Source organism: Palaemon carinicauda, unplaced genomic scaffold, assembly GCF_036898095.1.
Source record: "Palaemon carinicauda isolate YSFRI2023 unplaced genomic scaffold, ASM3689809v2 scaffold111, whole genome shotgun sequence".
NCBI classification, from domain to species: Eukaryota; Metazoa; Arthropoda; class Malacostraca; order Decapoda; family Palaemonidae; genus Palaemon; species Palaemon carinicauda.
In genome coordinates this window covers 66,706-92,500 of record NW_027168605.1, presented here as the reverse complement: position 1 = coordinate 92,500, position 25,795 = coordinate 66,706, and the positions used below count along the sequence as shown (strand labels likewise).

Sequence of the window (25,795 nt, the reverse complement as noted above, 5' to 3'; positions counted from 1 at the left end):
GTCTGCAATGACGGCTAAATTTCGTATAGATATACGCATTTACGCCCCATCTAACCAGGGTATGGCTACTTATTCTCCCCCTACCAGAAGGACGGTTAGAGACCAAGTAGTTATACGTCTGGAAATATTGCTGAGTGTGACCGGAAATAAATTCACACACACACACACACACACACACACATATATATATATATATATATATATATATATATATATATATATATATATAGAGAGAGAGAGAGAGAGAGAGAGAGAGAGAGAGAGAGAGAGAGAGAGAGAGAGAGACTTTATCTTCATTATATAGAGGAGATAACCAGAATTTTTGTATTGCTTGCCAAATACTTTCTATCTTTCACATAATGAAATACAAATCAAACTAGTTTTTAATAAAATTGAAACTTTTCTAGATAAAATAATAACTTTTACTCAATCCACTAGACCGTAAATGAATGAAATATAATTCTTCCATATAAGAACATAAGTTTGATTTTATTAAAATTGATATGAGTGAAAATTTTGTTTAGTGCATTTCTTCAGGTTACAAGATCGAAGTTCAATCTTTGCAACGGCACCTCTAATTTATTGGTTTATTCATTTATTTGATTTGAATGGCACAGAAAGGTCACCCATTGCAATTTGATTTTATTTTCGCGATCTTATGGGAATCGTGCAAGCTAATAACCATTAAAAGCACCTTGCATTACAGATGGCAAGACTCCTGGAGAGTTGCCAATTGGTATATTTGTGAGATACGCCCTTTTAAAGGCTTTTGAATGTCTATATGTGTGTCTTTAATTGTTTTTCATCCATTAAAAATCAATATTTGTTATCTTAATATAATTATATTTCATAAGATAAAGATACATACATACATACATATACCAAGGCACTTCCCCCAATTTTGGGGGGTAGCCGACATCAACAAAGAAACAAAAACAAAAAGGGGAACTTGAATAAATGGTATTTACTGGATCTTCATCGCTCAGATAAAGACCCCAGAATAGCTAGTAACAATGCCCGGGTTGGACATTGACAAGATAAGATAGATGATGATATTCTCTCTCTCTCACTCACTCTCTCTCTCTCTCTCTCTCTCTCTCTCTCTCTCTCTCTCTCTCTCTCTCTCTCTCTCTCTCTGAATGTAATCACACAGGACATGTATTGAGCAAGTTCCAAGAAGTGTTCGAACGAGATCTTTTCATTTACGGAAATGCTTTTAAATTCTTTAATATAAGAGTTGGAGCTTCATTTCCAACAAGATAATGAATTAAATTATATAGATAAATATCCTATAATAATTTAACCATACATAAGCTATTTTTTTTAGTTTAGTTATTTTTTTTTTGAAACTTTGGAAAAGGGTTGAGACCAGTGTTGCTAAGTGTGAGAGACATGTCCCTAGACTTCCTACACGTAGGGACATTGTCCCATTGGGACAAATATTCGAAGCGTAGGGACGCCTGAATAAATAGAGCAAAAACATAGGGACATTAGCAAATTTTCTAAACTTCATATCGTTGCAAGTAAGGTTTCAGCCAATTTGCCTAGAAACAATGATGATTTAGTTCGTAATATTTCTACATATTTCTCTCACAGCGCCAAAAGGCAGGCACAATTAGCAGAACTGCAGGAGTTTGTTAATACCGAGAGACTCAAAATGCTTAGACTTGTAGACACAAGATGGCCAGCAATGTAGCATTGCATAGAACAAATATTAAGTCAGTGGGAAGTATTAAAACTTTTGTTTTTTAAGCTCATAGTGAAGATAGGATTGTTTCAGCTGAGCTCATTATGAAGGAATTTAATAATCCCTATACAAAGGCATATCTGCTCTTTTTGAAATATGTTTTAGGATATCAATCAAATGAATGCATTGTTTCAAAGTAAAAATACTTTAATTGGTATTCTTCAAGATGAAAGTATCAGAATGACAAGATTGATATGCAGAAATTTTATCAAGCCTGAATATGTAATAATTATATATTACATGTTTAAAACACATGACCTAATAGGTCACTGTGGAAGTAGAAGCTAGCGTGAGAAGTGCTGTAGTCATATCATAGCAGGATATGAATACCATATCTCAGCAATGTAACATTTTTCATGAAGAGTAAACACTAACCAGTCCGTGAGAAAGGTTGCCTGTGAGAACGGAAGTGAGTATCTTCCGGTATTAATGTGGTGTTTACATAAATCCTTAAGTGCTGAAATAACTTTAACATGCATAGGGATATTTGTATTAGGTTTACTGGACGATGTCATACAGAATGGTTATCCGACCAAACCAGCTATACTCCTGTGATGGAGATGTTAACACTGTTGTTCTTAAAGAATAAACCATTTTAAAGTTAACTTACTTGACTTTACTTGAAGATGTAACATACCAACTATAATACTTAACACATTTCAGATGACATTTGAAGGGAACCCAAATGTGTGTTAACAACAGTAGCGCACACTAATAAATATCTGTCCGATTTGTCTCAAATTGACCCAAACAGCTCATTACATTTACTTCCTCTTCGGCAAGTAGGTTTAGGAGGAGAATGTGAGACCATACTAAGGTCCATTGATAATAATGAAGGTAATAAACGTTTCAGAACAAGATGTCTAGGATTATACCAGACTGCATTAACAGAAGTGTTCAAGAGATTGCCTCTTTTTTTTTTCTTCTTCAAAATATGAACATATAATTGGATCAATAATTCAAATTCACTGGGAATGGGAGGATTTAAGAGTATACTTTAAAATAGATGAAAAAAAAGTAGACTAAAAAATGGATGTAGAAGAGTTCTGGGAACATCTCTCACAATTGCAGAATTTTCTCTGTGATGGGTGAAGCCAAGACTAAGAAAGGGAACAAAATGGGGCCAGAATTGCTTGATTCCATATTATTCATTAATTCAAATAGGAAATCTATGGGTAAAATTTGTTTAGACTTAGCAAGAGGTATTGATGACAGATATCTTGGGTTCCACAATCAACAAATGTATGACTTTCTACAAGAGTAGACATTTCACATTTGGTTAATTCTACATGTATTCAGGATTTCATTCAAAGTTTCCAGCATTTCTGAACCAGGTATTATAGAAATATGTATTTTTTCACAGTATGTTTGTTTAGCATTTCAATTTAGATTTTTTTCCCCCTGTGAATTTATGTTCAAGAGAAAATAAGATGTCACCAATTGTTTTCTTGCTTTGTCAGCATAAGAATATATATTTTTAGTTACATTATATTTTTTCATTGATTTCTACCAATATTTATTGGTAAAACAATGCGCAAACTAATGCTTTTGGTAGATTATGCCAAAGAAGAACGTTGGGACATTCATCTGAAAATCCCTAGAAACATAGGGACATTTCACATTCTGTGTAGGGATATACTGACGCCAGATGACCGTTTGAAGGCTGATTCAAGGCCGATTCACACGACCCGTTTTCTTTCCGACAGGCTGGCCGGCGGTTAACCGGCGTCTAGTACGTGTATTCAAATGCAACTGTTCACACGACCCGTCAGGCAAACGGCGGCCCTCGGACGTCAGCCGTCCGAGTCGGCTCGGCTTCCTTCCCAAGAAACCTCGGCTGGTTTGACGGCCGTTAGCCATCCGTCCCAACCAACAAGTTGATGTTGTTTCGTGTTAACGATGACCTGTATCGTACCTGTTCGTTTCGTGACCTACAACCTCGACTTTTCCTCACAGTACTGTATAGTCATAAAAATTAGAGTTAGGTTGTTGTTGACACCTTGTATGAGAGGTTAATTGAACTTGTTCAAGGGTATGAGGAGATGTTAGACATGGCAAACAAGATGTATAGAAATAATTTACATAAAGAAAAGATATGGAAAATGACTGTAGAGGCATTAAATAAAACAGGTGGATTTTAATATTCTTGGCTTGGTGCATAAAGTATAATGAAGTTGCATAACTTACTTTATCAACACAGTTATCAGCCAACATTTTAAAGTGTCAAAATTATCGTAATTTGACTTTGCAACACTAGTTGAGTCCAGTGTTGCCGTTTGATATAAAATTTTGTGGGTTAAATTTCTTTCCAAAGGGAATAAAGCCTTTCTTGTGCAACCTGAAGGCTCCACAATAACTTTCGGCAGCCCTTAAGGGCCATCTAAGATATTCATGTGACCTTTAGGCTGTATTTATAAAACCAAACACTACCAAATCTCACTTCAAATGGCAACACTGGTTGAGACTTGAGAGACTGTTGCCCATTAAAGCGTTAAAGTTAGAGAGCTGCTCTACTGTTTTGCTTCATGCAAATTTTACCCTGTTAGTGTTTTGATAGTTTTTTCTTATTCAAGTAATCGGTACCAGCTTGAAATCAAGTTCTTCTCAAGGTGAGGTGATTTATATTACGTAATTTATAAACTTCATAATTAAATTTGAAGAAATATCAAAGTAAGCTTAATCTTTGGTTTCTGTTTTTATTATATTTTGCCTGTTAATAGCTAAGGTACGTGAGAATTATCTAATTAAAATAAATAATTAACGAAATCTAGGCAGTTATTTTCTTAAAATAAACAACTCAATCTGTATCATGTCGGTTTTTTCACACAATGACGTCATGTGTTTTCTCACATGTGAGAAATATGAATATTTTATTTGATAAGATAACAAATTTTTTTATCTTTCTTTGTGATTGATATCTTTAAATGCTCCTTACTAAAAGACATTAAACTTCGAGAACTGCCTCCTTAACAAACACCGGACCCAGAGGTATAGTTTTTACCTTAATCAAGTCAGATGTTTTAGGCTAACCTTTTATGTCCAAAGAATAACCTTGTGTTACTTTTTTCAGTTCTTAAAAAGGTAGATTGGAGAATTTGTAGTTCGTTGCGATAGACTGGGTGTAGAATTTCCACAGTTATTACTGGAAATCCATTATATTGGAAGAGAAACACAAAAACACCACCTAACCTAACAAAGGAGCTGTATTCTTGGTAAAGTTTTACAAGTCTACAGGGTATCATTTTGAATAGAAAATATTTGTTTTCCTGTATCAAATAACGTGATTTAACCAAATTTGGCCTTCATTTCAACCGCAAACAAACAGAACAACCAGTTCGAATAACTTCTAGTAGCCGAACTGGTTGTTGTTGTTGAGGTTGAAATGAAGGTGAAAATTGGTTAAATCACGTTATTTACAAGAGGAGAACTTATATTTTCTGCTAAAATGTTTAGATATAATGGCTCTTGTTCCGCCGTGGGCTCGCTTCGCTCGCCAAAAAACAAACGCATCAAGCTCATATGTACTGGCAAGCGGTAATGTTGAGCTGCGCACGCTAACATTAGCAACGCTAAATATAATGGTTCTTGTTCCGCCACTGGCTTGCATCGCTAACATTAGCAATGTTACGATAACATATATATTGCTGAAACTATTCATTTCCGACAGGAACGAGGGTCATTTTCGAAGAGAACTGATCTTTTTCTATAGGAAAAAGTAGTATTTTCCTTAGGTTACATTACCCTGTAATAAATTACAATAGAACCGTATTCTTCCGTACTTACCTACCGGGGGCTGTATCTCCCTTAGACTGCTGTATCCTTTGCTTACCCGAAGTCCCGGCCCTGTGTTTTCTTCCCAACTAACTGTTATTGGCAATGAAACGCTAATTCATATCTCTAAAATCGTAAAACTAGCTTTACATCGTATTTTAGACGAAACTTTATTACTGGCAATGTAACACTAAATCATATTTTGCAAATCATAAAACTAGCTTCATGTTGTATTTTAAACAAAAATAAACAATTCTTCCAAAAAGAAAATCAATTTGACAAGTAATAAGGAAAGTTTTTCCTGTCCCAATGAACTGCAGCACATTAACCCATTAACCTAAGTAGATTTAATGACCTTGGCTGTGTTGACCTGTGCCAGGTCATCTTTAGTAGGTTACTCTACCCCTGGCCTGGGTCAGTGATGGAAGGGGTATTGAAGTCTTTGCCTGTGTCATCTAAGATCAGCTTTTGTAGGTTACTCTATCCTAACTAGGTGAGCCTCGGTCATTGTCGGTTGGTTTCTCAAACCTAGGTTAGTCGAAGTCAAGATTTCGACAAGTTTGATTATATCTCTGCCAATTTGTATATGTTGAACTCTTTGTATATTGATGCAATACCCATTGTGTTCTGAGGTTATCTTCCATAAAATTATCATTTTCTGATTACTACCTACCTACATACAGTACCTCAGTTCCCCTAGGATGCCAATTTAGGTAACTTCTTTATGTTAAATATCGTAATTAAACTATAGTAAAGTATATAAGTTAAAAACTTCATAGATCTCTTATAAGGAACAGGACATTATCCTAGAGACTGACCATCTGTGTCTAAAGCCCCCTTCTCCACACACGTTTGGACCAGGGAAGGACAGACAGTGGCTACTTGGGACTCCCCGAAATCCCCTTCATCTCTAGTTCCCTCTTCCTATCATCCACATTGCTGTCCAGCTTCTCTTACATACCATTTTATATTGCTACTTTTGGTGATTTTTCTTAATTGTTTCTCAATGTAGAATGGCCTCCCAGGTCCCAGTATTGGCTATATCCAGGGGCCACATAGCCCTATTCAGTAAACAAAATTCACAGACTAATGAAACCAAAGCCAATAGATTGATCATTCAAGCTGATTGCCTACTTAATTATAGCCAAGCTACAACCCTAATTGGTTAGAAAAACAGGATGCTATAAGCCCCAGGGATCCAACAAGGAAAATAGCCCAGTGAGGAAAGGATATAAGGAAACGGGTAGAATAGTGTGTCTGAGTGTACCCTCAAGCTAGAGAACCCTTGCCCAAGACAATGTTAGACCATGGTACAGAGGCCATGGCACTCCCCCAAGACTAGAGAACAATGGTTTGATTTTGTAGTGTCCTAGAAGAGCTGCTTACCATAACTAAAGAGTGTTTTCTACCTTACCATGTGGAAGGTAGCCACTGAACAATTGCAGCTCTGTAGTTAACCCCTTGAGTGAAAAAGACTTTTCTGGAGGTTTTGGTGTTGTCAGGTGTATAAGGAAAGAGGATAAATATGTAAAAAATAAGCCAGATTATTTGGTGTACGTGTAGGCAAAGGGAAAATGAGCCGTAATGAGAGAGATATCAAATGTTGTACTTTTAGACCAGTCAAAGAACCCAATAACACTCTTGTGATAGTATCTCAATAGGTGGCTGGGGCCCTGGCCAACCTACTACCTACAATTGTCTTTAGTTGTGTAATTAATGCTTTGTTATTATTGATAAGTTTTCGATGGCTGTCACACCTGGTCTCCGCTTATCTGTATTTCTTCGTCTGTTAAGTCGATGACATTACATGATTGCCAGTCTTGATTATGCGAGTATGTATTGCAACTATGGGCGTTAGGTTGGTCACGGCACCAGCCACCCGATAAGATACTACTAGTAGAGAGTTATTGGATTCTTTGACTGGCCAGACTACTTCATTGGATCCCTCTCTCTTTTTAGGGCTCATTATTCATTTGCCTACACATATACTGTTTAGTCTGGCCTATTAATTCCACATTATCCTGTCCTCATACACAGGAACACTTATAAGAAAATTCTTCTTCACTTAAATGGTTAACTATTATTATTATTATTACTACTACTACTACTACTACTACTACTACTACTACTACTACTACTACTACTACTACTAAGCTACAACCTTAGTTGGAAAAGCAGGATGCTATAAGCCCAGGGGCCCCAACAGGGAAAATAGCCCAGTAAGGAAAGGAAACAAGGAAAAATAAAATATTTTAAGAACAGTAGATTTAAAATAAATATTTCATGTATAAACTATAAAAACTTTAACAAAATAAGAAGAGGAGAAATTAGAATAGTGTGTCCGAGTGAACCCTCAAGCAAGAGAACTCTAACCCAAGAGACAGTGGAAGACTATGGCACTACCCAAAATTAGAGAACAGTGGTTTGATTTTCGAGTGCCCTTCTAGAAGAGCTGCTTACCATAGCTAAAGAGACTCTTCTACCCTTACCAAGAGAAAGTAGACACTGAACAATTCCAATTCAGTGGTGAACCCTTTGGGTGAAGGAGAATTTTTTGGTAATTTCAGTGTTGTCAGGTGTATGAGGACAGAGGAGAATCTGTAAAGAACAAGCCAAACTATTCGGTGTATTTGTAGGCAAAGGAAAAGTGAACCATAACCAGAGAGAAGGATCCAATGTAGTACTGCCTGGCCAGTCAAAGGACCCCATAACTCTCTAGCGGTAGTATCTCAACGGATGGCTGGTGTCCTGGCCAACCTATTACCTACTGAACTATAACTGTTCAGTGGCTACTCTCCTCTTGGTAAGAGTAGAAGAGACTTTAGTTAAGGTAAGCAGTTCTTATAAAAGGGATCTACTGTAATTCTGTTACTAATTATTGTTGGTAGTTACAAAGAATCTATTTCCAATTGACAGCATAGTCTAGCTGACTATCATCAAGTCGGTGGTTTTCAATCTGTGTAAGGCAATCATTCTCATATCTTATCACAACATTGTTCTACTTGTCTGAGTGCTGTATTGTTTGCTGGTCTTAGATCCAGTCAGGTACGCAAGATTTAACTCATTGTTTGGGTTGGCACTGTCATTTAAACTTGCCTGTCTAATTGTCTGTTTGCTTGTGGTTTATTAACTATGCTTTAGCTATAGTTACTGGAGGCATTTCCATTTTGGCAAGGAATGCTGAGTTTATAGAACGTGATTTTCTTCTGTGGACTCATCAAATTATCTTCACTGGGATAATACTTATTAAGTTTAGCTTTGTAAGTCTGTATCATTGCTTTAAACACTTTATATGGCTTTTAAGTTCAGTCAACAGAGCTCTTTTGATAGTAGTTATTGATGTCTTAGTCTTGCTTCTAACAATCCACCAGCTATTGCTAACTTGAGAGAGAGAGGTTTTTCCAAAACTCTTTGAGTGCCATCAGTTCTGCTGATTGTATAATTAGCTTTCGGTAACCATTGTTGATTACAGTGAGAAATCCTTGTGTTATTTTGGGAATGAGTTTTTTTTTTAGACAAAACTGTTTCAATTTTAACTGAGAAAAACCTCTCCACTTGATAATTACTTAGTAGAGTACTGTCATTTGTGAGTTCCCAATAAAGAAAAATTGTTGGTTTTATTTTATATTACACATACAGTATTTTGCTTTCCCTACCTATGGTGTGGTTAAGAAATACTTGAAATTTTTCTCAAGATTAGATTTGTATTATACACAAGTCTTTACATTTGAGTTTTGTAATTCTGAAAAACTTAAAACATTTTCTGAAGATTATTCATACATTGTACGTGGGCTATCTACATTTGAGTTTTATAATTCTGAAGACTATTTATACATTGTACGTGGGCCATCTACATTTGAGTTCAATAATTCTGAAGACTATTTATACATTGTACGTGGGCCATCTACATTTGAGTTCAATAATTCTGAAGACTATTTATACATTGTACCGGGGTCATCTACATTTGAGTTTTATAACTCTGAGAAACTACAAGAAATTTCTGAAGATTATCTATACATTGTACGTGGGTCATCTACATTTGAGTTTAATAATTCTGAAGACTATTTATACATTGTACATGGGTCATCTACATTTGAGTTTAATAATTTAAATAATTCTGAAGACTATTTATACATTGTACAGGTACGTGGGTCATCTACATTTGAGTTTTGTAATTCTGAAGACTATTTATACATTGTACGTGGGTCATCTACATTTGAGTTTTATAATTCTGGAGACTATTTATACATTGTACGTGGGTCATCTACATTTGAGTTTTATAATTCTGAAGACTGTTTATACACTGTACGTGGGTCATCTACATTTGAGTTTTATAATTCTGAAGACACTTTATACATTGTACGTGGGTCATCTACATTTGAGTTTTATAACTGAGAAACTACAAGAAATTTCTGAAGATTATTTATACATTGTACACTGGTCATCTACATTTGAGTTTTGTAATTCTGTAAAACAGAAATTTAATCCATCTGCATTACAGGTTTGACGAGTGACTAAGCTGCTTTGATAGTACAATCTATCGTATATTTATTAATTTTTCTTCACTTAGGGACTCGGACACAATGAAGGGCTCATGGTTGTGTTACATGGTGGGAGTAACCTCCCTATTTCTCGGGTTGAGCGTTCTGATGGAACAGACTTCAGCCTATGTTACCTCTTTTCCCGATGAACCAGACATTGATGGGAAATGTAAGTATAGTAGATGCTGGACTCAGTTATGCCATGTTCTTTAAGTTTGAGGGTGCAGAAATACGAGATGTATTCGACTCGTTTTGCCTTAGTATTCCAAAATATGTGTTGTCTTAGATCAAGTTATCATCTATGAAACATACAGTATTTGGAATGATACTCTCCAAGTTGTAAGCTTTGTAACTGACTTTCCAAACCAAAAATCTGTGAAATTCTATTATTAAAAAGAGAAAGAAAGGGTAACATGGTATAGACTAATATTTTCTTATCTTCGTTGCAGTGATAACTGTGGGCATTGCCATTGCCAAGTACCTGGCAGGCCTTATACCTTATCCAGGTGTCTCTGCCCTTATCATTGCCATCATCGATGCCTGGTCGCCCAAACCGGGGGACAATTACTGGGAGCAAATCAGGGAGAATGTAGCCGAGATGTGCGGAGAATTCATCAACGATCACAACTTGAAGCAGGTTGAGGTCTACAAAAGCGATCTCATTGACCTTCTTCATAGGTAAGATTTAACAAAAAGTTCTCAACCAACATAATAGGTTCCAAGAAGCTGTTTGTAAGTTGAAATTTGTTAAATTTTTGCCTAGGGTAAGCTTCACCTAACTCGCATGCCTACGATTTTCAGCTGCAAAAGCCGAAAAAGTCCCGTTTCGTATTGCGAATGTCATTTTGCTTACTGCATCGAATTATATAATATTGTTTTATTACATTATTTCATTAGGAATTTTGATACAATACCCGAGATTAACAACTTCAGTTGGATTTGTGTTTCCATCTCTGAATGATTGTAAGTAGAGGTCCTGAGAGACATAAGTGTATTTGTAGAGTTTCAATCAGCAAGCCACACACCTTCCCCCCCCCTCTATGGTAGTGTGTTATTATGCATTGTAGGAATTAATTAAGGAGTTCTTACAGCGTTTGTTCTGCCCCCTGCGGCATTCGATTTAAATCCTTCTGCTTTACCTCCAAACTTGCTTCCTTTCTTCCTTGTAGTCCAGTTTCTCTTAACTTTTACTTTCTTAGTACAAGTGCTGGGTTTTCCTCCAGTTAAAATTGGGCGCTAATGGGCCTCGCATGCCTCGGCGCTCAGCAGCATGAACCTTATAAATCCATGTCACGCTGCATATGGTATTACTGTATACGAGTATGGTACGAACTCTAATCCAAGTAAAGTAGTTTAGAAGTCCTGGTTAATGAAAGAACATAACCTACTAATAAATCCGACATTATTTTATTTTTCGCTTGACTCATTAATGGAAGGTTATCTGGAAATACATAATCTGTTAGCTTTCTATCTCATCCTTTCGTCAGCGGAGAAAATCGGTGCAAATCAGTAATATATATTTGATAGCAGAATGATGTTGCTAAACAGCGAAGTCATCAACTGCTTTTGAACATATCCTTGGACTTTTTCTTTTTTCTTTTCAAATAATCAAGCAGTCCTTTGGCCATCCTGAATATGCATCGGGCCTTGTGGCATACTTTTCTTAATTTGGTTTTTGTGGATTGTACCAACTCAATTAATGACATTAACATTTAATTATTTTGGTTTCTATTTTATTGTTGATGGTGCCCCTTTTGTATCATCTTTGACACTGACCTTTGTTTTTATGCTTGATACCGTTTCACATGTTTTAAAGTTCAATAAACTACAAAAGAAAAATAGATTACAGGTAGGTAACAACACAGAGAAGACATCCATGTAATATTAGCCAAAATTATGGTTGTTTCTAATCCTCCAGTGGTTAAGCATCTATAGTATGAATTTGGAAGAATTATCTTTGTCGTTAAAAACCTACTCCCTGACATATTTCACTAATCATTTTGTAATAAGTCTTCAATCGCTTTCCAGGTACGACCGCGCCCCAGTCATCAGTGATGGAACGTACCCAGATAAGAATATGATGGCGAATGCCCTTCATACATCAATCCTCACCAACAGATTTTTAATTGAAGCTGCTGAGATGCCATGGTCAATGTCTATAGACTTTGTTGATGTGTCTAATGTCCATGTTCTTATACTTAAGGTAAGAAGCAACGTAACAATAGGTTCTAATTATTGAATTATAAATTTGTTGGGCCCTTTCTGAACTTCTTGGATAAGTTTGCACATACAGTCGTACAAACTGTTGGTGACGTCCTTGCCTGGTGATTGCCAGACTGGGGTTCGAGTCCCGCTCAAACTTCTTAGTTCCTTTGGTCGCTGCAACCTCACCATCCTTGTGTGCTAAGGATGGAGGCTGTGGGGAAACCTATAGGTCTACCTGTTGAGTCATCAGCAGCCATTGCCTGGTCCTCCCTTGTCGTAGCTTGGGTGCTGATCATATGTATACTGTATATGGTCAGGCTCTAGGGTATTGTCCTGCTTGCTAGGGCAATGTCACTGTCCCTTGTCTCTGCCATTCATTAGCGGCCAAAACAAAGAGGAAAAAGAAAAAAGTTAGATCATTTATAGATCCCAGTTCCTCTCAAGCCCTGTGAAATACCTGTACCCTCAAGCAAAATATATTTGCCTAACTGATGTAGAAGTCTGATTTAAAATTGTGAAGAGATTACAGATTGTAACAGTATAGGGTTAATACTGTATATTTCTTGCATCTTACTATGCAAAATACGATCGATTGTACGTTTTACAACTCTAATTGCAGTGAGTAATGCAATTTAGAAACCTCTGCATCAGTAGGTCCTCAAAATACATAATTTCTATTATGAATATGAATACTATTTGGATTTATGCATAAGAAAGTGAAATAAGAGAAGAATGTGGTTTAGAGTAGAGTTCATTTTAGTGTTTCCCAATGAAGTTAGACAGCTTAAAGGGTCAGAGACGTGATGGAACAGGTGAAAAAGGAGCACCAAATAGTAGAGCAGAGAATATTTTAACCAGTATTTACATCTTGCACAAATTCATGTTCTAATGTTCTCCAAATATACAATCTTTTAACTTAACCCTTTTACCCCCAGGCTATTTGGAAATTTCCAACCCTTAACCCCCAGGGGTTATTTTTTTTCAAGCACATTTTGCAGTATACATTTTTTAAATTGCTCTAACAGCCTTAATTTTTGTCATAGAGAGGTTAGGTTGGTCTCATTCTCTTGGAAAATGCCCGAAGTTTCTCAAAAAACTATCAAAAATATGCAAAAAAAAAAAAAAAAAAAAATTAAATAGCCGTTTTTTGCAAGGACGTACCAGTACGTCCATCGGGGTAAAGGGATGAGTTTTGTGAAACGTACCAGTACGTCCCTTGGGGGTAGAAGGGTTAATGGAATACGCTAATTAATGTGAGTTTGATTTACTCTCAAGATAATCAGAAGGTCCCTGACTTACAAACATTCAGATACAAACAAAACCAAACTGAAATCATAAATTTCAGAATATTACATAATTTAATGCAGTAAGGAAGACAACATTTTCAATACGAAACAGGACTATCTGTTGACTTTTGCATTTGAAAATCGTAGGACTGTGAGTTAGGCAAAGCCAAAATTCAACAAAATTCAACTTACAGCTTCTTGGAACCTATCAATACCTTCTGTATTATTATTATTATTATTATTATTATTATTATTATTATTATTTGCTAACCTACAACCCTAGTTGGAAAAGCAGGATGCCATAAGCCAGGGGCCCCAATGGGGAAAATAGCCAAGTAAAGGAAACAAGAAAAAATTAAATATTTTAAAGAACAGTAACATTAAAATAAATATTTCCTATATACACTATAAAATCCAACAAAACAAGAGGAAGAGAAATTAGATAGAATAGTGTGCCCGAGTGTACCCTCAAGCAAGAGAACTCTAGCCAAAGACAGTGGAAGGCAGACGTAACGATTTGTTAACCCTTTTACCCCCAGGGTATTTGGGAATTTCCAACCCTTAACCCCCAGGGGTTACTTTTTTTTCAAGCATATTTTGCAGTATATTTTTTAAAAATTGCTCTAGCAGCCTTAATTTTTGTCATAGAGAGGTCAGGTTGGTCTCATTCTCTTGGAAAATGTCTGAATTTTCTCAAATAATCATCAAAATATGCAAAAAAACATTTTAAATAGCATTTTTTTTGCAAAGACGTACCAGTACGTCCATGGGGGGTAAAGGGATGAGTTTTGTGAAATGTACCAGTACGTCCTTTGGGGGTAAAAGGGTTAATTAGGCGTTACCTTTCTAAAGTCGTCTGTTATTTACAGGATGCCGCGGAAACCTATAGTTCTCCAGGACAGGTCTCCAAGTGGTGGCATGACCTTTCTAACGAATTGTATCATTACATCAAGTACGGAATGATGCTCCAGAACGTCACCATGGATTGGAGGAACTGCCAAATTGAGTGCCGCATTGACAGGGCATCGCAAGCATGTTTGGATTTCAGATGGATGGGTATTACATGTTACGACAAGTTTGAGGTTGGTAATAATTATTGTTTTTATTATTATTATTATTATTATTATTATTATTACTATTATTATGATGTCTCACAGGATGTAGATACAGGAGAGGGGGTTCCCAGCCCCCTCGTCCCGTCCCTTTTAGTCGCCTCTTACGACACGCAGGGATAGCGTTGGCGCTATTCTAATTTTTATATGCACCCGCGGTGAATGGCGAGTGATTGTGACGCAGTTCCGGTAGGCCCTGCTGCTGCCTCCGGTGCCTTAGATGACCGCGGAGGTAGAAGCAGTAGGGGATTCAGCATTATGAAGCTTCATCTGTGGTGGATAATGTGGGAGGGTGGGCTGTGGCACCCTAGCAGTACCAGCTGAACTCGGTTGAGTCCCTTGTTAGGCTGGAGGAACGTAGAGAGTAGAGGTCCCCTTTTTTTGTTTTTGTTTCATTTGTTGATGTCGGCTACCCCCCAAAATTGGGGGAAGTGCCTTGGTATATGTATGTACAGTATGTATGTATTATTATTATTGTTGTTATTATTATTATTATTATTATTATTATTATTATTATTATTATTATTATTATTATTATTATCATTATTTTTATTTTTATTACTTGCTAAGCCACAATCCTAGCGGGAAAAGTAGATGCTATAAGCCCATGGGCTCCAACAGGGAAAAATATACCACTGAGGAAAGGAAGTGAGTAAACTACAGTACAAGAGAAGTAATGAACAATTAAAATAATTTTAGGAACAGTAACAACATTTAAGATAATTTTATATATAAACTATTAAAATTTTGTTGTTGTTATTATTATTATCATTATTATTATTAGTATTACTTTCTTAACTACAACCCTAGTTGGAAAAGAGGATGCTATAAGCTCAAGTGCTCCAACAGGAAAAAATATCCCAGTGAAGAAAAGAAATAAAGAAACAGAATAGTCTGCCTGAGTGTACCCTCAAGCAAGAGAACTCTAACCTAAGACAGTGGAAGACCATGGTACAGAGGCTATGGCACTACCCAAGACTAGAGAACAATAGTTTGATTTTGGAGTGTCCTTCTAGAGCTGCTTACCTTAGCTGAATATATTAATCTAGATATTAATCTTTGGCACCGTCGTTCAATTAGTTCATTATGCATGTTGCATAAGATTTTTCATAACTCTGACCATCCTTTACATTCAGATATCCCTGGACAATTCTATCCTGTTCGTAATACTAGGCAGGCAGTTAATTCTCCATCATGAGGCTCAATACTACACAGTATTCTACAAGTTTTATTCCAGCTGTTACCAAGTTGTGGAATGATCTTCCTAATCGGGTAGTTGAATCAGTAGAACTTCAAAAGTTCAAAGTTGGAGCAAATGTTTTTATGTTGACCAGGCTAACATGAGTCTTTTTATAGTTTATATATGACATATCTGTTTTTGACGTTGTTAATAGTTTATATATGACATATCTGTTTTGATTTTGTTACTGTTTTAGAATGATTTATTGTAACTTGTTCTCACCATTTATTTATTTCCTTATTTCCTTTCCTCACTGGGCTATATTTCCCTATTGGAGCCCTTGGGCTTATAGCATCGTGCTTTTCCAACTGGGGTTGTAGCTTGGCTAGTAGTAATAACAATAAGAGTCTCTTTTACCCTTACCAAGAGGAAAGTAGCCACTGAACATTTATAGCACAGTAGTTAATCCCTTGGGTTAAGAAGAATTTTTTTTTGTTATCTTTGTGTTGTCAGGTGTTTGAGGAAATGAGAACGTATAAAGATTATGCCAGACTATTTGGTGTATATAGGCAAAGGAAAAATGAGCATTAACCAGTGAGAGGGATCCAATGTAGTATTATCCGGCCAGTGAAAGGACCCAGTAATTCTTTATTGGTAGGATTTCCATGATGCGTAATACTAAAATTAAATTGAGTGTTGAAATTTTGACTTTTAATCTGGATTTGAAGGATTTATTTCACATTTTGAGAAGTAATTATATTAATAGAATTTGACAAATTTCATTTATAAGTGCTTATACTATTAAATTCCATAACCTCCCTATCAACTAGATGGTTAGGTCTGAGAGGTGCAATAAAACATTGTCGGTAAAACCTTTAATATTTGACCAAATCTTCCAACATTCATTAGCTACAGTGTTTTCCCAGCGTCAACTTATCGACGAGAATTAAAAAGATGAAAGTAAAACTTTATTAGAAATAATAATCTTATGGTTTTTAGAGCCATCTGATTTGCTTAGTAAATTTAGAAAGAAGGATTAAGTTGTCAAAAGTGGATGATAAACATTTTATCACCCGGCTTTTTGATAGTTTAAAGTTGGATTTTTGGATTCGTGCATGTTATTATTTTGTTTTTTCTTTTCCAGCCATTGAGTCCAATGTTATTAATTCGCCAAATTTCTTAAGTTTTTCATCTTGGCTGCTTTTGTACTTGGTTCAAGGTAATTTCAGTCACTTTCTTCCCTCCCTTTGTCCGTAACTAGGCTATAGATCTTCGGTCTATATTAGAAAGTAGTGAAATTGAACATGTCTAATATTTAAAAATCTTTGCAGCCTAGATTTAATCTTCTTACTCTATTTGAGGGTTAGGTATTACTAATAGTTTTGCAGTCTATTCCAGTAGCTTTTCCCTCTGCTTCCAATTTGCCTGGACGAGAGGCGGAATCGACAGTTTTGTCCGTTCAAACTTCTTAAACCCCTTGTGGCCATTACTTGTTCAGTTACTTATGTTTTGGTGTATCGGGAAAGAAAAAGTATCTCTTTGATGCTCCTTTTGTGATAGTTCATCTTCCTGATCAGAAGTTCAGTAAAGATAGACTTTGGGTGATTAAGTCTGGTATCTCCCATAGTCCTCTTTTTTTTTCCGTGGCTTGGGTCTATTCATACTCCTCCTACTCCTGGCCCTCCTTACGTATCTGTTCCAACATTTCAACCTCCTCCAGTCTCATCTGTGATAGTAACTCCTTCCTCAGTACAAGCACTTTTTCAATTGTCTTCGCCTCAGTGTCCTCTGTAGTCTCCTTGAGACCTTGAAAAGTTGTTTTCAAAAGTAGTCTGACGTCTTAATCATGCTGTCTCCACAGCAGTACCTTCTACTGACAAAGAAAAGACAGATTTTAAGCAGAACATCTGGTTCACTCCAGTCACCATTCATTTTTTTTAATTGACTTCCGTGGTCTCCATTTTTCCTTTGGTAGTTGAGCGTAGAATTGATTTTCTTCGGCATTTTTCAAAAATTATCTCTCCAACTGTATTAAGTACCCCATGATAGAGAATGCTGGTTATATCCTCTGTTAGTGAACAAGCCAGTGTAGGGGCTGATGACTTAATGCTTCGGTATTTAAATGGATAAGGAACATTTCATCCTCTGTCTTTGTAGAAATGAAGTCTTGCCATGGTTAAGTGTCATGTATCATCATTTTGACAGTTCTTATGACTGTACATTGATCTTTCTCTTTTGGATGTGGCTGTACTGCAGATTCGGTTCACGATGAGGGTCAACCTGTGCAGGTTGATTTTTTAATCTCTGTTGTTTTGGGATCAAGATTGTATTTTTACTTTTGTCTTGATCTGCAGATTGTAGGGAACTGAAAGAGGTCTGGTATCCTGCCAAAATGGCTATAGAAGGACTAGCCATACCAGTTGAATTCAATACTAACAAGAGTATGTCACGCAGACTGAATTAATAAAGCATCTCCTGTCCAGGATGCAAGACCTCTTACCTATCAGTTTCATCTTTAATAGAAAAATTAACGTTGTATATATCCTGTCAGAAAAGTGCGCAATTTTCCAGTTTTTGTATACTGTACTTCATTTCTCCCCTAACCAACCCTGGGTTTGTGTTTGCCACTGAATTTCAACAACCTAACCAGCTTAGTGCCAGCAAATGATCCTTTATAAGCTTTGTTGTGCATTTAGGAAAAAAGTAGTTTCATTAAAGAAATAATTTTAAATCAGTACTGTACTGCTTTCTGTCTTAATAAAAGGGGGAAGGTTTTTTTGCATGACAAACCAAAGCATTCTTGTTCACGAAAAAAAAGGGACCTTTGTAGTGCAGTTTAGACAAAGGACAAATGTGGTCGTTAGCAGCAAAAAGAAAAAATGTTTTACTATCGTAAGCTGAAATAAAGACGTAATTTTCTCATTAAATATGAGAAAAAAATGAAATAAAGGCTTTTTAATATACTTAATTAAGTATTTAACTATTTAGGTGGTATTGCAGTTAAGTATAAATAAATATTTGCCCAGTTAAATATATAAATATTTGGATTGTATTGTAGTTATGCATATGTAAATATTTGCCCAGTTAAATATATGAATACTGTATTTGGGTTGTATTGTAGTTAAGTATAAGTAAATATTTGGTATGTTTTAAGCAAAACACAGAAATCTTTAATGGTACAGTATTTTGTAACATTTTCGTGGCTTTCCTTTCTAGATCATAGACCACGTAAACGATCACAGAGAAGCCTGTTCCCAGATCCACCCCGACAACCCCGACCAAGGTTCATGCGTCCATTTCTGCCAGAACTATCAGACTCACATCGATCAGTCCTCGCAGAAGTGGTTCTACGAGAACGTAGGGTCTGTGGTTCACGAGATGGAGGTCCTGAAGGTGAAGGCTGATGAAATGGCAAAACACGTCTCTGTGTAAGTAAAGAAAAGTTTTTTTTTTTTTTCATTTTTGCGTGTTTATTCTTGTGTCTGTTCCTCTAAGAAGGGAAATGTGAATTGCAATGTTATATGTTTCCTGCTTTCGCTGTGTGTGTTTTTTTCTTTAACTATGTTTTCATTATGAGTATAGATTTAAAAAAAACGCTTTCATACTTGTAAAGAAAAAGTCAAGGCAACTTTAGAAGGTTTATAAAATCAATCAATCATTCAAAGTACTGTATAGTATTGTTAGCAAACAATAGGTGCCGTATTAACAAATCATTATTATTATTATTATTATTATTACCACTACTACTATTTGCCAAGCTACAACCCTAGTTGGAAAAGCAGGATGCTATAAGCCTAATGGCTCCAACAGGGAAAATAGCCCAGTGTTCCTAGGAAAGGAAATAAGGAAACTGCAAGAGAAGTAATTAAAAATTAAAATAAAATATTTGAAGAACAGTAATAACATTAAAATAAATATTTCCTGTATAAACTATAAACACTTGATAAAAAAAAGAGTAAGAGAAATACTATAGGAAAGAATAGTGTGCCTGAGTGTATCCTCAAGCAAGAGAACTCTACCCCGAGACAGTGAAAGACCATGGTACAGAGGCTATGGCACTGTCCAAGACCAGAGAACAGTGGTTTGATTTTTGAGTGTCTTTCTAGAAGAGCTGCTTACCAAAGCTAAAGAGTCTCTTTTACCCTTATCAAGAGGAAAATAACCACTGAACTATTACTGTGCAGTAGTTAACCCTTGAGTGAAGAAGAATTTTTTGGCAATCCTAATGTTGCCAGGTATATGAAGAAAGAGGAAAATATGTAAATAATAGGTCATACTATTCGGTGTATGTGTAGGTAAAAGAAAAATAATCCATAACCAGAGAGGGGTCCAATGTATTACTATCTAGCCAGTCAAAGTACCCAATAATTCCAGTGGTATTATCTCAACGGAGGCTGGTGCATATTATAAGCTAGCATGGGCTTGCTTTCTTTTGAGTTACAGCAGTTATGTTTTAGGTGCTTTGCCCTTCACAATTTTATCTTTCATCATTTCAATAAGTATTCCTGTACACGCGGCAGTTCCAATTGAAACTTTAATTCGTGCAAAAGGCTCGTTTTCTCAAGTACAACGATAAATAGACTGGCAATATATATATGTTCACATTAAACATGCTGAGTAAAGGGAAATTAGAAAAGCATTTCTTGGCAGTTCCTCGGAAAATTTGTCGAGGCATCATTGTAGTTACTTAGATCTCGTCAGCACTATCTGTCGAGCTGGTTAGTAATTTTGTCACTATATTTATGAATAAATCTTTTCATAACCTTGCAAATTACGTGACTTAATATTCTCAGATGAAGGTGGGGTTTTCTGTATGATGTATATATGTTTCGTGTTGGTTTTTAATGGCTTGTTTACAGTATTTTTGGTGATGGTGGTAACATTTCTCTCTTATTGGTGGTGGTAGTTATATTACACTATAGTCTCTCTCTCCCTCTCTTATTGGTGGTGGTAGATATAGTAAAGACTCTCTTATTGGTGGTGGTAGATATAGTAAAGACTCTCTTATTGGTGGTGGTAGATATAGTAAACACTCTCTTATTGGTGGTGGTAGATATAGTAAAGACTCTCTTATTGGTGGCGGTAGATATAGTAAGGACTCTCTTATTAGTGGTGGTAGATATAGTAAAGACTCTCTTATTGGTGGTGGTAGATATAGTAAAGACTCTTATTGGTGGTGGTAGATATAGTAAAGACACTTATTGGTGGCGGTAGATATAGTAAAGACTCTCTTATTGGTGGTGGTAGATATAGTAAAGACACTCTTATTGGTGGCGGTAAATATAGTAAAGACTCTCTTATTAGTGGTAGTAGATATGGTAAAGACTTTCTCTCTTCTTGGTGGTGGCAATTATGGTATAAACTCACTCTCTAATGATTAAATTTTTTGAATGAATGAATGCGAAATAAGAAAATTGAAACATAAACACTAACTTTTCTCATTCAATTAAAGATTACATTAAAATTGATTAATGATAACTACTGTTTAAAACTAGTCTTAATTTTATTATCATACGAATATTTCAAGTGATACACAGCGTGAAAGTCCTGTTACATAAGGAAATAGATCTTAAATAAGATTATTTTATACTTTTCCAGATTCTACAACACTTATAATGAAGACAAGTACTGAACTATTTATCTTATTGCAAACCAAGTACCATACTTGTCGAAAACCAAATAGTACAGAATGTTGTATAATGTACTATGCACACTATTTGTAATATTGCACTAGCATGTCATCAAAATATGTACTGTAATTTTTAGAGTAGCACATTCTGAAAAGTATAGAGGAAATGTTAGTTTTGTTATTGGAAAAGTTTTATGTTAACATCTTTTGTTATTATTGCAATAAAACGGTATTCAATCGAATGTAATACAACAGATTCTCCTGCTGCGAAGCCTCAATAAATTTTGGTTCTAGTAAAGTTATTGTATTACTTCAATAAATTTATGTATAGTTTGATAAAGTAAAAAACTTGATAGATCCTTCATTTACAAGTTAAACATATGTTCTAATACAGTTCAAAGACATAGCAGACTACAGGACTTCAAACTATTGTAAGGGCGAACTTTTGGCACACAATAAACGATAACCCACATACAGTGGTTTGTCCTTGCGTATTATGTAATGCACCTTCGCAGGGTTACCGTGTTATAGGCAGACACGATGTCTTCGTAGAGGTGGCGTCAATTTGAGATGATTTGATGTGTCAGCAAAATAGGAGTGTTTCTGCTGAGAGAGATTTAGTTACCATTTTTTGCCTTGGCATTCTTCATCTTGGGTTCTGTCCTGAACAACCACTAATCTGGAATCTCACAGGTGCATGTATCCAGGTTATACACATTTATTTAGTTTGGTGAAGTCAAGAATAATGTTGGGCTCGAATGTTGGTGAGCAGAGGAGAAATGTAGACCTGCTTTCGCTTACCATTCTCCTTTTGAACGCACCAAAACATTTTCTTCATGAATTTAGTTTTATACAGAACAAATATTAATGGGAAGTACTACTGTCGGTAAACCAGCATTATAGCTGAAAAGAAATTAGCGTTTCGTTTGTCCTATGTTTCGATATGGAAAAGATGAAGGTCGTTTAGGATTCAATGGTGTAGCTAAAATGAGGGAGGTGGGGCCTTTTTGAAAATGCCCCCTGAAACTCCAAGAGAGGTGGGGCCTTTTTGAAAATGCCCCCTGGAACTCCAAGAGAGGTGGGGCCTTTTTGAAAATGCCCCCTGGAACTCCAAGAGAGGTGGTCCCTTGAAACCACTGTCAGATAAAAGTATATAAGTATACATTTAAAAAGTTATCACGAAATCACCAGGGTGAGAGAGCCGACGACCTCTTGGTTAATTTAACCCCCCTCCTCTGGGCTCCCAAATTTCTAGCTACCTTCCTGGTAGAATTTGAATGTAGTAATTGTTATTCGGAGAAATGCACTTTTCTTGGTGGCAAAATTGATGAGAATATCAGAAACCGGAAAATCTATTGGAAAGGTGTACTTAAAAGTGAAATAATTGAAAAAGAAACATTCATATGATTGAACTAAGAAAATTGAATGGTGAGAGTATGTTATTGCTGTACATTATAATAGAATTCCTGAATGCTATCTTGCCAAATTAGATTGAGTTATTGGAGATGGCTGCAACATAGTTTTCGTCTCCTAAAATTGAGGTAACTTTTGTGAATAAAGTTAAGGAAAAGATGGTGGGAGTAATGTCTTTACAACCATCAAGTAAAATCACTGAGATAAAAAGATGATCCTACTGTAGTTCACTTTAATATACTTAAAATGTTGATATGAGGCCTATCGCCAATGACATTTTAGATTATACACGATATCTTAGGATAGTCGTTCCAGGGGTTAGAACCCCATGATACCTGACGGTAATTCTCTTATAGTATCAATCGCAGAAATATTATACAGTAGAAAGTTGCTGGAGGGAACTTCCATCAGGACGACATGGCTATCTCACCCAAAAATAGATTTTTCCTACGTCAAAATCCCTTTAAAATCTTGATATGATGCCTACCTCCAATGACATTTTTGTTAAATTTTGCTGACTGTACTAGTCGAGACAATGCATTGGTTAGATTACATGGCTTTGTAAAAAGTACAGTAAAATAAAATGTGAAAATGAAACAATGTTATCTGGTGTTTATACCTGTACTGACAAAAACCAAGTAGTTATTGTTCACTGTCAAGAAGGACGTATGTCATTTCAAGAACTTGCGACAGTTGTGACTCCACATAACTATGAAGTGTGTGATCCTGAAATTTGAAAAGGTATTTATGGTAACAGTGATTGAGTGCTATGACGTGGTCCCTGTATGACGTACAAGACAGTTACCATGTTCTAGCTCACTTCTACTGCCAGAGGTGTTATATTGAGAAGGAATATGTAAAAAAAAAATGGCAGCCTCTGGTGACCGTGAAACAAATGTATATACTTATAATTTTGTCGAGTTTAATAGGTGTTTAATAAAAAAGAAAAAAAAAAGGGTTTCTCAGAGGAATGAGTCTTAAATGTAGCCAAACAAAATAAAAAAAATAAAAAATTATATAAGTTGAAATGCTGGAGTAATGAGCTCCACGTTTAGACTAGTCGTATGCTTAATTAAGTTGAGTCGAGTCTCTCACCAGTTGCCATATATTTCGTATTTAGAATGATGTTACAGTACCTCCGTTTAATCTATGTTATGGAACAGAAAGCTATTTGGTTTGGTGTTCTTGTAACTTTCATTTTGTATGTAGAATAATGTTACAGTACTGTACCTCGGTTGGATCTGCGTGATGGAACAAAAGGTCCAAGGGCTTGTGATTTTACAATTACAATCCCTACTGTCAATTTTGACAATACAGTATTGGTACTCTAATTTAGGTTGGTATTATTGTAACCTTCATTACTATACAAAGGACTGATGTTGGAACTGTCATTAATGGTTGCAGTCAGAGAAGAACGCAGTTCTTTGAAGTTCTGTAGTTGAATCTCGGTTGAAGGGACAAAGCTCCAGGAGAAGGTTTGAGTACTATCTTTGGAGAATGTATTTTCAATATTAAACTTACCCGATAATCATGTAGCTGTCAACTCCGTTGCCCGACAGAATTCTATGGAGGGATACGCCAGCTATCACAATACTAGAAGGGGGTGTATTTACCAGCGCCACCTGTGGCCAGGTACTCAAGTACTTCTTGTTGACACCTCCTCAATTATTCCTCTGTCGTGCTTCCGGCAAGACGTTCTGGGATACGCTTATGTTCTTGGAGTATTTTCACGACTTTGGTGAAGTATTTCTCTTTGATTTCGGCTGTCGCTTTACTGGAAAACTTCTATATTAGCTTAGTTAGCTTTTGGAATTAATTTGATTAATTTTGATTATTTTTGGTGACGAGAGAGTATGAACTCTCGTTCACCTTTCAATGGCCGACCCTTCCCTTAGACGGAAGTGTTGGTGTCTAAGAGAGTATAGACTCTCTTTCTTAATTTTGCTTAACAAAGTTATAGATTTATTTTATATCTCTCCGCCTCTTATAGGCCTCTTCGATTAACTTCCTTTTATTATAAACTCATTAAAATTCATTTTTATATTTGTTTATATTCGACCTTCCTAATAATAGGCGGTCTTTTACCGAAGTTAATAAACTTTGAGCCCGTCATTTCGGTTTTACCTGTTAACATATTATGCTATTTCCGCCACAGAGTTTGAAAGATTTTCTTTGACAGTCTCGTACTGTTTTCAAAGCTGAACTAACGTTTTGTTTTGTCTCTGCAGTTGTTGACGTTCAGAACGTTCAACTTGCACTCTATCGTTACGATAGAGAAAGAATGTTCACGGTTTCACGTTGCAGTAAGAGTAACCGTGTCTAGCGTTTTGTTCATTCTTTCTTAACTTAATGGTTTTGATCCTAATAAAGGAACTTTTCAGTTTTTTCCTTTAACAATAATATGTTTTAACGATATATATGATTGGGCTCTTCTCTCAGGTTCTAAGTCAAGAGAGAGAGAGAGAGAGAGAGAGAGAGAGAGAGAGAGATAGAGACGGAGGGAGAAAGAGGATAAACGTTTCATTCAAGCCTGCCAGGCGTACGAGTAACGTCATTATCGATTTTTGCTCTTCTCCCTAGTCTCTTTAGGGGAAGAAACTAAACGTTTCTAGAGTGATCTAGTGTTTAGTCTCTTTCCAACCACTGATTTATCTTTCATTAGATTTTTCTGTTACATTGTAATTCTGTTTTCGCAATTACTAACTTTGAGAAAGGATAGAATTGCGTATTTCAGGTACAAACCACTTAAGTTTCGAGTTCAGTGAAATAAGTGCAAACAGAAATCAAAGTGATAAGTGATTAGTGCGTGAGGGTACTTTTGTGCGCGCCAGTCGTCCTCCCAGTCCGGGACCTCTTGCAAGCTCCCAAGCCCAGGGGAGAAGCAATGTCGAAGGGCATAAGGGTTCAGCAG

General features: G+C 36.1%; 1 protein-coding gene across 3 annotated transcripts in view; it reads left to right on the top strand.

Moving 5' to 3' along the window:
- The first annotated feature begins 4,619 nt into the window (after positions 1 to 4,619).
- The window catches only part of LOC137635286 (uncharacterized), a 46,100-nt gene continuing 24,924 nt past the window's right edge, over positions 4,620 to 25,795 (top strand). Inside the window, exons 1-7 of one of the 3 annotated variants that reach the window (XM_068367751.1) lie at positions 4,620 to 4,735; positions 10,089 to 10,228; positions 10,509 to 10,737; positions 12,088 to 12,262; positions 14,420 to 14,632; positions 19,059 to 19,270; positions 21,441 to 21,769. In XM_068367751.1, the coding sequence (XP_068223852.1) occupies positions 10,102 to 10,228; positions 10,509 to 10,737; positions 12,088 to 12,262; positions 14,420 to 14,632; positions 19,059 to 19,270; positions 21,441 to 21,474 (990 nt within the window). In that variant the 5' untranslated portion in view covers positions 4,620 to 4,735; positions 10,089 to 10,101 and the 3' untranslated portion in view covers positions 21,475 to 21,769. Of the gene's footprint in view, positions 4,736 to 9,629; positions 9,662 to 10,088; positions 10,229 to 10,508; positions 10,738 to 12,087; positions 12,263 to 14,419; positions 14,633 to 19,058; positions 19,271 to 21,440; positions 21,770 to 25,795 lie in introns of those variants that run through there. The other 2 variants (XM_068367749.1, XM_068367750.1) reach the window with 2 other exon arrangements.